General features: G+C 45.8%; 1 protein-coding gene across 5 annotated transcripts; it reads left to right on the top strand.

Annotated features, from left to right (window-relative positions):
• The first annotated feature begins 795 nt into the window (after positions 1 to 795).
• Positions 796 to 12,885, top strand: LOC125507505. 5 transcript variants are annotated; one of them, XM_048672066.1, is made up of 7 exons: positions 796 to 973; positions 1,176 to 5,052; positions 5,652 to 5,724; positions 6,107 to 6,312; positions 7,382 to 7,669; positions 12,069 to 12,108; positions 12,532 to 12,885. In XM_048672066.1, the coding sequence occupies exon 2, from the start codon at positions 1,209 to 1,211 to the stop codon at positions 3,789 to 3,791; it is 2,583 nt and encodes an 860-aa protein (XP_048528023.1). In that variant the 5' UTR covers positions 796 to 973; positions 1,176 to 1,208; the 3' UTR covers positions 3,792 to 5,052; positions 5,652 to 5,724; positions 6,107 to 6,312; positions 7,382 to 7,669; positions 12,069 to 12,108; positions 12,532 to 12,885. The 5 variants fall into 5 exon arrangements, with proteins under 5 accessions (XP_048528023.1, XP_048528025.1, XP_048528026.1 ...); XM_048672068.1 differs by having other exon boundaries at positions 10,974 to 12,108; XM_048672069.1 differs by having other exon boundaries at positions 1,185 to 5,052; positions 10,974 to 12,885.

Raw genomic sequence — 12,885 nt, 5'->3', positions numbered from 1 at the left:
ACTCGCCCACCGTTGCCGACAGAGCTTTAACCTTGGAAAAATAACCATCTGGTAGGTCGTGGATTTGCATCCAGATATCCAGCTTGTTGAGGCATATGGTTGATGGTCGTGTGAAGCCATCGTAAGGAGCAATCACGACAGCCTTGCCCTTGAAAGCCCATGGCCCCTCCTGCATGACTCGTTCCCAATCACCCAGGCACGAAAACTGCAGCGTATAAAGATTTTCTTCAAGTGGTCTGATCTTCACCTCCTGCGCCAGATCCCAGGCCACCCTCATGTTCCGGAAGAACTAATACTGACTGTATGCTTTGTTGGTGTAGACTCGTGCCATGGCCATCCATCTGGTAGCTTCAGCCGGCAACTCCTCTTCCTCAATGACCACATCTTCTAGGGTTTCCTCGTTGAGCCCTAGTTCCTTCATCATGGCTTCCAGATCGGTTTTGGACCCCGAGCTAGACTCGCCTGTTTCCATCAGATCTCTCGCCCGAGAGAAACTTTTCCGCGGGCGGTGGATCCCTAACCTCCAGCGTCTTCCCCCGTCACCCCCGAGGTCAACGACCCCAGTCGCCGGAGAGAGGGGACGAGAAGTCTCTACGGTGGGGGTTTCGCCGCCGCCCGAGAGGATAAAACCCTAACGTGAGGGGACGCCGTCGCCGGAGAGATGCATTTTTGTGATGGAAACATATTTTATTCCTCTCTTTTTTAACCGGAGAAAGGCAGAAGTAAGGCCGGCCCATAAGGTGCAACAGGCCTTGGCGGTTTCGTTAGCGTAAGGGAACACAATTCGGAGAGTATCGACCGATAAATATTCACACTCGCTCTCCGAGCACTGTGTTTCTTCCCCGGTTGGGAAAAAACAAGTCTTTTCCTGCGACTCGCCGCCCTGCGCCGCGCCGCCGCCGAGGGGACGCCAAGCCTCCGGCTGAAGGAACTCTGAGCCCGCAGGACGCGATTCGACCCCGCCTTCCCATCGGTAAGGGCCTATCTTTTCATCTTCTTTGTTGGTCGACGAGAAACCAGATCCCCTTCCGCCCCAGTAGTTTCACCCTAGACTAGATCCGAGCTGGTTGATTCCATCAGTTGAATGAGATAGATAATACCGATAGCAGTGGTTTTCTTGCTGTGATTTTCCCCATGTGTTGATTGCATCTCAGACCTCGATTTTTTTTTTCTAGGTATCTCAGACCTCGCTCGATTGGGCGCTGAAGATGCGTAGGAGCAGGGAGGAGGATATCATGCCGAGGGAGGTCAGTGAGAGGAGGAGGAGGAGGAGGAGGGAACACATGGCCACCGCAAGAGATGATTGCGGGGCATCGCTTCCGTACGAGATGATCATAGAGGTTCTGCAGTGGCTCCCAGTCAAATCCGTCTTCCGCTTCAAGGCAGTGTGCCGCTCCTGGGCTGCGCTGCTCTCCTCCAATGAATTCCGCCGACTCCACATGTCAGCAGCCAAGGCCGCAAAGCGGCGGACACCACCAGCCAAGCTGCTATACATCTCACCGACTGCCACATTCGACTCCACCACGGTCTACTCGTGCCCCTTCTCGCCATCATCATCATCGTGCCGCCCCAGAGATCACGGGGACCTACTGTTCACCATTGACGGTGCCCGTGGCAACTATGTGGAGGTTGTGACGCCCGCGCCGTGCAATGGCCTCACCCTTCTCTATGATGCTCTCGACACAGCCTACTACATCTGCAATGCGGCCACACGGGCAGCCACACGTCTGCCGCCTTCTACCAGCGTAGTATGCAGCTCCAGTGCTGGCCTGGGATTTGATGCCCTCACAGACGAGCACAAGGTGGTGAGGTTGATGAATGGGATGTTTTATCAAAAGGACTTGGACTCTGTGAGGTGTGAGGTGTACACGACTGGAGGCCCCTTCATGGATCGCTGCTGGAGGCCGGCTGCCAGAGGAGTACCCTCCAGCTTGCATAAATTTGCACGCGCCGCTGTTCGTAATGTGTCAGTCAACAAATTATCTCCCGTGTTTGCCAACGGTTGCTTGCACTGGTTGATGAGACCTTCCTCTTTCATCACGACTCCAAGTGTTGTCATCGTGTCCTTTTCGGTTGCAGATGAGACCTTCACATGTCTCCGGTCACCACCCTTCTGGGTACCAGGAACGCCGCCGACCTCCAGGTGTTCCTCATCAGGAGAGCAACTAGTGGAGATCGATGACCAATTATGTTTGGTTCGCAACAGAATTCCTCATGGTAGTAACACTTTGGAGATCTGGAAGCTGCTGGACTATAGCTCTGGTGACTGGTTACTGGATCATCGAATTAATTTGTCGGGGCACCTGGCAACAAATTTGCGCCAGTCACAAATTCTGAGAGTTATTGGATCTTTTTGCAGTTACAGGTCGCCAAGGAAGAAAATAATCATCACCACTAGCACACACAAGATTTTCGATAAGTATCAGAAAATGGTTCACACCTATGACCCCAGGTCTGAGGCTCTGGAAACCATTCTTTCGATCACAGAGACACACTCAACTCCACAATATGGGTGCCCTAGTTCAAGATTCAGTTTCGTTCAAGAGACCCTTGCTCCCGTGCATACAACAGATGAGGAGATAGCCTTGTCATCTGACCTGGCTAAGGCGACTAGAGAGGTCCTACTCCGCCTCCCAGCTAAATCAGCCATACAGTCCAAATTTGTCTGCAAACAGTGGTTCAGATTGATTGAGAGTAAAAACTTCATTCAGTCATACTTTCAGCATAAGAACATAGACAGAAGACCTAAAGTCATGCTTGTGGTCAAGAGCACTGGACGATTGGGCTTCAGTTTTGCTCCATTGAATAAATGCCTCCAAGAAGCTCCTAGTCACAGTACATTGCTTGATACAAAGGTGGTTTGCTCCAAGCCTTGTCATGGGCTTAACTTGGTAAGCACCGAGACGAAGGACTATCTCTGCAATCCATGTACAGGTTTCTACAGGGGCTACTCTAACCTGGGGCCAGATTTGCACCGACCCTCGAGAATGCCTAAAGCAGAAGATCATGCTTTTACAGTCGGCAATAAAAATGTTGGCTTGACTTTTGACCCTACGACTCGTCAACATGTTATCGTGGAAATATTCTATCATCGGAAGGACTTTAAATCTCGTCAGTATGACCTGACATGTGCGTTACACTGGTGTAACTCTTGGAGTGCTGCCCAAGAGAACTCGGTACCGCCTCTGCCTGTGAATGATATGCCACCAGCCTATGTTGAAGGAATTCTCTACTGGATGAATGAACCAAGGTTGGGACAGAGCTGTGAATGGGCCATTGTATCTTTCAACCTTGCTACAAATACTTTTGATGTTGTCTCATGCCCTTCGTGGTTTGCAAGATGGAATAGCAGAAACCGGTGTCATGCGTTTGTTGTTGAGCTCGAGGGAGTATTATGTGCTGTTCTAGCAGATCCAGCCGCAGACAAATTAGATGTATGGAAGCTAGAGCATGGCCAATGGGGCAGAGCATACACAATTCACCTGGAAGCATGTCCTGGCTATTCCCTCAAGACAAGCGTTGTTGTGCCATTAGCTGTTGACCCTGATCATGGGAGGATCCTGCTCAACACTGGTAGGAAAATAGGTCTATATGATCCAGTAGAGCAAACAATTCAAAATCTGTATTCACTTGATCAGGTGCCGGTTTCCAGAAGTAATCCACACCTGAAGTTTCTTGATATGCCTTCAACTTCATCCGGGAATAGTTCGACGATTCCTTTTGTTCCTATTTTATATGAGGAGAGCTTGGCAGGTTACTCCTTTGTGCGCAAAGCAAACTGTTTGTGGTGAGACATTTTCAAGGCATGTTTGGCGAACTGAAACACCCAAGGTTTGATAATGTAATAAACATTATGAGACCTTTTTCGCATATAACTGGTGAGTGGTGACTGTCTGATGTTCCTTTTGTTTTGAAGTCATATATCATTTCGCTTACAAATATAATGATGGATGTGTTGCTGATGTTTATATTATCTGCATGAATAAGAGGATGAGGATATCTGTTGCCGGCCTTGCGTTAGGAGTATATTTCTGACAATGTCTTGTGTTTGTTGTTTGCCGTGTCCAGTTGTCATTGCACTTACAAAATACTAGTGTTTATTTTGTTAACTGCATTGAGTATTGAGCCTGTGCTGGTCCTGAATATCATGTAAAGAGGCCAAAGGCCATCGTTTTTTATGTTAATCACCTCACCAGAGTGCCGTGCATTACAGAAAATTGTAGTAAGGTTGTTTCTGTCATCACAGTTTTTTTCTGTCGAAAAATACAGACAATTGGCACTACTATTATCTGTTTATATATCTGATGAAAATACAATGGGTGAAGATAATATATAGAAATAAATAAGTATATTAATAATGGTTATCACTTGCCAGTTTACTAAATTACCAAATACTGGAATAACGTTATGCCATCTCAAGCTGCAGATATTTATATTCGTGCTCATTTGTTGATCATTTTCCATGTGACTGCGATATTATTTAGTTTTTTTCGTAACTGACAGTTGATTGGTAGTCCTAACACCTGAACTTGCAATATTGATGTGATTTTGTTATTATGATGTGGAATTTGTCCTGATACTCCTCCCTGTTCCCAGCCTTGCCTGTTCCTGGGGCGATGTGTAATTTCCCCTGGCACCATTTGTTCACGTGATCTCCTTGCTGCTTTATGGCCTGAAGTTTGGTTTGGTTTCTGTTTCTGTGTTTGGTTATTGTCGCAAACCCTGCGTGCATGCGTGCGTGCGTGCGCGCGCGAGCGAGCGAGCGAGCGAGCCGTGACTCGATGGGGTGCGAGGCGGAGGCGGAGGAGCACGTCTCCGGTCTCCCCGATTTCGTTTCGGTGGTGGCGTGAGGGGACCCGCCGACTGGCCGAGCGGGGCAGCGGGCGACGGTGACGACCAAGGGAGAAGGGGGACGGCGCTGCGGCGGCGTGCTGGGCCTGAGCAAGCGACAGATGCGAGATGCAGGCTGGGGCCAGGAGAGCAGACTAGAGACGAGGGTTGGGGAGACCGGAACACCCGGCACACCCTTTTGCTACGCCAATGCCGCTCAAGGTCAGCCACTCCCTGCATCCCACTCCTCCTGATCTGTCTCTTTTCGTGACACATGTAGAGCAAGCCCAATCAGTCGTGGCTTAGGGGTAAGTTGCGTCTGATCCTCATCCTGCCTGCGCTCCATTCTGTGACTAGATTTATTCTACTAATATTTCTACTGGGATTTGTGGTTGTTTCAATCGATTAGGACAAAGCTAATCTGATTCTTTTCGAGAGTAAAGCTAATCTGATTCTGATGAGCTGAGGTTTCAGGTTTTGACTGGATGTATGAACATCCTCTACTGGTTCTGTAAAATAAATAACAAATTCAGTTTATCCATTATACACAAATTCTAATATAATGGGCGGCTATTTTCTATTAGTATACTTGAAATGATATTGAGGTATGCTCCCATGTTTTTATCCGTGTACTATGTAGATGTATACTAACAATTAAGCTTTGATCATGAATACATAAACCATAGAAGATTCTGACAAAGTGGTGTGTAATTCTCTGTTCCATAGAAGATTCATTGATCCCTGTACTTTTGACAAATTTATTTTCACGACGTCTTCCGTGTATTCCCTTTCTCATGATTTGTGATTCTCAATTCTGCCAGCTCTGTTGAGACATGGAACCGAAGTCGTGAGGCGGACATCATCATTTTGTCAGACTAAGTGTAGAGTTACAAGGTACTCTATTGGCAACCTCATACACCTGCATCAACTATCATTACAAGTAGAGCATTTCCGTGCTCTTAAGTCAATCTATTACGGAAAAATCAAAGGCTTTTGTCCCTGTTATTTTTTTTTGTTCTATTGTATGTGGGCATCTTATCTATCTGTAACATGTGATGTGTGCAACTATAGAAATGTTAGGCTATAATAGCAATTCTTTGCAACACATGGTCTTATACATTCTGGCTATACTTACTGCTAGAATGTATTTGGTGCATTGCTTTGGGTGTTGAACCGTGCATTGATTGCATATTACATTGATTTGGATTTTGATTGTACACTGAAATTTAGGTGTTTTTGGAGAGCTGACTGTACAATAAAATGATCTACCTTGCAGTATCATTTTTTCACAAAGGAAGAAATTCGGAGTAATTACGGCCTTGGCGCTCTTCATGTTGTGAGAGAACCTGTTCAGTAGGATGCCGACATGCATCAGGAAGCCAACAGACAGCCAGAGCTTGAAGGCGTGGAGCCTGAGCTGCAGTGACGACGACAACTTGGGTGTCAGGTGCAAAAACTGCAGTTCAAAGTGTTCAACCAAGTGTAAGTTTGCAGTAAGTCAATAATTGCAGTTCTACAATGACACATTCAGACTTGCATCCGAAGTTAGATAGGAACATGGAAAGAATCTCCGAAACTTATTTACAAGGGAGAGAAAACTTCACACCTATTTTATCTTCAGTGGTTGAACTCTCTTGTAGCTTTGGTTCAGATCCTAAAGCTATATGAAGCACCATAGATCGAGTTTGCAAGCAAAAGGATCACACAACCTGACAGTACTGGTAGCAGTCTTTTTCTTCCAAAGTTTAGCATTGATGTCTGTCAATTTTCAGGTAAGTTACATGTGTGCGAACGAGAGGTCGACCGACAAGTTGTTGATTTCTTAATCTCGGAAACTTGATCCTTATATAACTGACTATCAGTTAAATTTTTATTGGACTTTTGGTCTCTTTAAAATACCAGTACACGATATTCAGGTCCAAAGGTAACTAGCAACCTATTTGAGCAAGTTGCAAACACATCCGGGATCTGGAAGGTGAGCGATCTGAGCCGCCCTTCTCGGCTCGGTTTATCCTGATTCCGAACCCGGTCCTGTGACGCGATCCCTGTTCCTCCTACTGTATACTGTGCCTCGGCGCGCCTCGCTAGCTATTGCTGGATTGGCTCGAGTTTAGGACGACTAGGTCATGATCAGGGTGGCGCTTTCTGAATGAGAGCAGAGCCAGTGCGGCCTTCTACCAGTTTGGGATATGGAACAGGATCAGTCAATTGATGTCGTTTTGTTTCTGCGGTTCCACTTTAGTTACCAGGGACCGAGATTGTTGAATGTGTGGCTGAGTGTTTCGGTTCTGCGAGCAGTCATATGCTCGTTAGATTAGCTCAGCACAGGGAAATCCTATGGGAGGAATATATGCGACAGTTGACTTCAGGATATGTTGCTTGGTTGTTCACGACCTTCCTAGATGAGTATGAATTATATCTCACATACCATAATAAATCAATGATTATCCTATAAATTTGAGATGCGATTAGGTTAGATTGGATATGATCGTGATATGCCCTATATTGTTATGTTTGACGAATCGTAGTTCTAACATTGCGCTTACACCAGGTTTTCCGTCCACTGCATGGCTGGCTACGAGTGGCTGGCCGACGGGGTGCTCGGCGAGGTCGAAGCCGCTGCGTACTGGACTGCCGTCGCGCCAAACGTCGAGGAGTATGGCAGCGCCGTGGCCAGGTCCAACGCTTCCGGCGCCGAGAACGTGGCCAAGGGGATCATGTGGTGCGGGGTGATGACCGTGGACAGGCTCCGCTGGCGGAACGAGGTGCTCCGAAAGAGGATTCAAACCGGCGATAATGAGGCCGAGGTCTGCCCGGAGATGCTCAGGTGTATCAAAAGGTAGTGCTTTCTTTCTCAATTTTCACATCAAATGTGTTTCTAATTTGTGGTCAAGCAAACTTATTTAGTGGGATTTGTGATGCATAAATCAATAAATACAACAACAACAACAACAACAAAGCCTTTAGTCCCAAACAAGTTGGGGTAGGCTAGAGGTGAAACCCATAAGATCTCGCAACCAACTCATGGCTCTGGCACATGGATAGCAAGCTTCCACGCACCCCTGTCCATAGCTAGCTCTTTGGTGATACTCCAATCCTTCAGGTCTCTCTTAACGGACTCCTCCCATGTCAAATTCGGTCTATCCCGCCCTCTCTTGACATTCTCTGCACGCTTTAGCCGTCCGCTATGCACTGGAGCTTCTGGAGGCCTGCGCTGAATATGCCCAAACCATCTCAGACGATGTTGGACAAGCTTCTCCTTAATTGGTGCTACCCCAACTCTATCTCGTATATCATCATTCCGGACTCGATCCTTCCTCGTGTGGCCACACATCCATCTCAACATACGCATCTCCGCCACACCTAACTGTTGAACATGTCGCCTTTTAGTCGCCCAACACTCCGCGCCATACAACATTGCGGGTCGAACCGCCGTCCTGTAGAACTTGCCTTTTAGCTTTTGTGGCACTCTCTTGTCACAGAGAATGCCAGAAGCTTGGCGCCACTTCATCCATCCGGCTTTGATTCGATGGTTCACATCTTCATCAATACCCCCATCCTCCTGCAACATTGACCCCAAATACCGAAAGGTGTCCTTCCGAGGTACCACCTGGCCATCAAGGCTAACCTCCTCCTCCTCACACCTAGTAGTACTGAAACCGCACATCATGTACTCGGTTTTAGTTCTACTAAGCCTAAACCCTTTCGATTCCAAGGTTTGTCTCCATAACTCTTAACTTCCTATTTACCCCCGTCCGACTATCGTCAACTAGCACCACATCATCCGCAAAGAGCATACACCATGGGATATCTCCTTGTATATCCCTTGTGACCTCATCCATCACCAATGCAAAAAGATAAGGGCTCAAAGCTGACCCTTGATGCAGTCCTATCTTAATCGGGAAGTCATCGGTGTCGACATCACTTGTTCGAACACTTGTCACAACATTATCGTACATGTCCTTGACGAGGGTAATGTACTTTGCTGGGACTTTGTGTTTCTCCAAGGCCCACCACATGACATTCCGCGGTATCGTATCATAGGCCTTCTCCAAGTCAATGAACACCATATGCAAGTCCTTCTTTTGCTCCCTATATCTCTCCATAAGTTGTCGTACCAAGAAAATGGCTTCCATGGTCGACCTCCCAGGCATGAAACCAAACTGATTTTGGTCACGCTTGTCATTCTTCTTAAGCGGTGCTCAATGACTCTCTCCCATAGCTTCATTGTATGGCTCATCAGCTTAATTCCACGGTAATTAGTAGAACTCTGAACATCCCCCTTGTTCTTGAAGATTGGTACTAATATACTCCGTCTCCATTCTTCTGGCATCTTGTTTGCCCGAAAAATGAGGTTGAAAAGCTTGGTTAGCCATACTATTGCTATGTCCCTGAGACCTTTCCACACCTCAATGGGGATACAATCAGGGCCCATCGCCTTGCCTCCTTTCATCCTTTTTAAAGCCTCGTTCACCTTAGACTCCTGGATTCGCCGCACAAAACGCATGCTGGTCTCATCAAAGGAGTCGTCTAGTTCAATGGTAGAACTCTCATTCTCCCCATTGAACGGCTTGTCGAAGTACTCCCGCCATCTATGCTTAATCTCCTCGTCCTTCACCAAGAGTTGGCCTGCTCCGTCCTTGATGCATTTGACTTGGCCAATGTCCCTCGTCTTCCTCTCTAGGATCTTGGCCATCTTATAGATGTCCCTTTCACCTTCCTTCGTGCCTAACCGTTGGTAGAGGTCCTCATATGCCCGACCCCTTGCTTCACCAACAGCTCGCTTTGCGGCCTTCTTCGCCATCTTGTACTTCTCTATGTTGTCTGCACTCCTATCCAGGTATAGGCGTCTGAAGCAATCTTTCTTCTCTTTAATCGCCTTCTGGACGTCATCATTCCACCACCAGGTATCCTTATCTTCGCTTCTCCTTCCCCTGGACACTCCAAACTCCTCCGAGGCCACCTTACGAATGCAAGTCGCCATCTTCATCCACACATTGTTCGCATCCCCTCCTTCCTCCCAAGGGCCCTCCTTAATGACCCTCTCCTTGAACACCTGAGCTACCTCCCCCTTGAGCTTCCACCACTTCGTTCTAGCGACTTTGGCACGCTTATCCTGCTGGACACGAATCCGAAAGCGGAAGTCAGCAACCACCAGCTTATGCTGGTTACAACACTCTCCCCAGGTATCACCTTACAGTCTAGGCACGCACGCCTATCTTCTCTTCTCGAGAGGATGAAATCAATCTGGCTAGAGTGTTGGCCACTACTAAAAGTCACCAGATGTGATCCTCTCTTTCTAAAGAGGGTGTTAGCTACAATCATGTTGTAGGCTAGAGCAAAGCTTAAGACATCTTCTCCTTCTTGATTCCTGATGCCATGGCCAAAGCCCCCATGCCCCTTCAAAACCTGTGTTAGATGTACCCACGTGGCCATTGAGGTCTCCTCCTATGAAGAGCTTCTCACCAATCGGTACACTCCTAACCATGTCTTCCAGGCCTTCCCAGAACTCCCTCTTGGTGTTCTCATTGTGGCCTACTTGCGGGGCATACGCGCTGATAACATTGAGAACCAAGTCCTCAACTACCAGCTTGACCAAGATAATCCGGTCCCCACGTCTCTTGACGTCTACCACTCCATACTTGAGGCTCTTGTTGATCAAGATGCCTACACCATTTCTGTTTGCAGCCGTCCCCGTGTACCACAGCTTGAAGCCGGTATCCTCCACCTCCTTCGCCTTCTGTGCTTCAGGTTTTGGGCACATCACAGTTCATAGTTAGATTAGATTATTAGATTAAATCGTGATGCAATGTGCCATCATGGGTATTGCATTTGCGTTCGATGGTATTTGTGTTAAAAATCTTTATGGTTAGTATGGATAATCTCCCTGATTGCACTTGTTTTACTTGTTCTGCTGTTTGGCATCCCTGGTGCTATGTTAATCTTGTCTGGTTGGTCCTGCTATGTACGGTGATTGGTGAATTATAGCAATGACATGATGTCATAGGAGAAGAAATCCGTGAATGCAGACAGCTGCATTTTGATGAATTCTGCAACTGGACTAACTTAAGTGTGTGCACCTTAGGCTGATTGTGTTGTTTCATTTTGAGATTCCTCACCATGCTATGCTATCATGGTTTTAGGTTTCCTTGTGCTTAATTACACGCCGCTACTATTTAAGCTTTTATATACATAGCTAAAATATGTTGACTTCATAGCATAGATCAACACTTGTTGAAGAAACAGCAAACAGTAGGCCTGAAGCAACATACCAGTTTAGAGGATACTTCTTAATACTGAACGCAAATTGGCGTTTGTTTCTTAATCGCCACAAATACTTTATTCCACACACACACACACACACCACACACACACACACGAGAGAGAGAGAGGGAGAGGGAGAGGGAGAGGGAGAGGGAGAGGGCTGTAATTCACAGCAGTAACATTTTATAACACAACTGGTGAGTGCAAGTTTGCTTCCTCAACGAAAGCTACCTACAAATTCTCAATTTTCACGAGGTAAAACGATACGGACCAAATATATAATCATTGGTAGCCGGACTACTTACACTATACATTGTTCCAGTAGTTTTTTCATCAACCCTTACTTTGAAAGCTTAGGCTTGAAAATTGGGGCAAGAAAGTTTGAACATAACTGGAAATAGTATATGCCGCCACATAGTTAATACCTTCTGTTGTGGCACATCCTGTGTTCTTTCGGCTTATACTTGGGCTGATTGCTCTGCCAAATAGGAGTATTACGAAGCAAATATGAATTAAATGATGCATCGGCTTCCGTTTTCTGCCACACATGTTTTATTGTATAAACTGGAGCTTCACAACTAAAAATAAAGATAAATTATAGCTTAAGTACAACCAGGTTGCTGAGTTTATTCACATCAGCTAGCACTCTGCCTTTTATCAACCTTTGAATGGAACTAGGTATTACTCTTTGTGAATATGAAGTCAAAATTAATAATTAATAAAGGCAAAATATACCTTTTATGTCTATTCACAGTATTGTAATTAATAATCACCCGCGGTTGATTTCATGACCGGTGGACTTTCAGCAAATAAACAATCAGAAGGAATCAATAAGAATATAACCCGTTGAGTTCAACATCCTCCAGTAATATAATCATGCCTCGATTGGAATTAGTACTACAATATATAACATCTTCTTTTTGTAGTTTATTTATTTATATGTGTCTATATGGTTTTCCATGAAAATCCAAAAGGGCCTCGAAGTGTTGGAGCTTGGATCTGGGGGGTGCATTGGTGAGCCATCCCTTCTCCCTCACTGGCTTCTCTATTATTTTTGTGCATATCATGCCTTGATTTGTGCTCAGTTGGTGTGAAATGTGAAAGCAAGCTATGTGTGCGATCTATTGCCCGTTATCATGTGTCACAAACTACTATAAATGCATATTAATGCCTCTTTATTATATATGTCTACTGCCTTTTACATTCTCTAGGGCTAAGCCACTACTCATTCCAGTATACTGAATTGCTATTGTCTGCACTTCTATTGTGTTTTGTTATACCTTTTAGACATGCACCGTATGCCATAGATTGGTATGACATTGATATGTGCGAAGAGATGTGACGTATCTTGATGTTTTTACTGAACCATTATCATTCTGGGTGCATAACGATTGTATGGCACTGTCATTTCTTTTATATCATTGTTTGCATCACCAGGAGTTTACGCTAAAACAAGTCGGTTGCTGCAAGTCTTGCAAGAAATTTGGGTGACAAGGCGTCTGGACGGAACTATCTATCCATCTATCTATCTAATATAGTTTACTACTATACCATGTAAAATCAGTGTCTCCACTACCACTATGGCTTGGTGTGGTCATGCTATGATGTTAGTTGACACGAATGTTTAGTGATATGTTGATTCAGGAAATTCGCATTCGGTTCAGCATGTAGTGTTAGGCTCTATGCTCTTAGGAGATGATGTTCTGTGAATTTTTTTCCAACTGTTATTGCCACAAAATTGAAATTTGGTATTGACATTATGAAGATTACCTTAAGTGTGAAAGATACTGA

This window comes from Triticum urartu, chromosome 5, assembly GCF_003073215.2.
Source record: "Triticum urartu cultivar G1812 chromosome 5, Tu2.1, whole genome shotgun sequence".
Lineage (NCBI taxonomy): Eukaryota > Viridiplantae > Streptophyta > Magnoliopsida > Poales > Poaceae > Triticum > Triticum urartu.
Note: the sequence above shows the minus strand (reverse complement) of the source record. Positions and strands in the feature narration are given on the sequence as shown.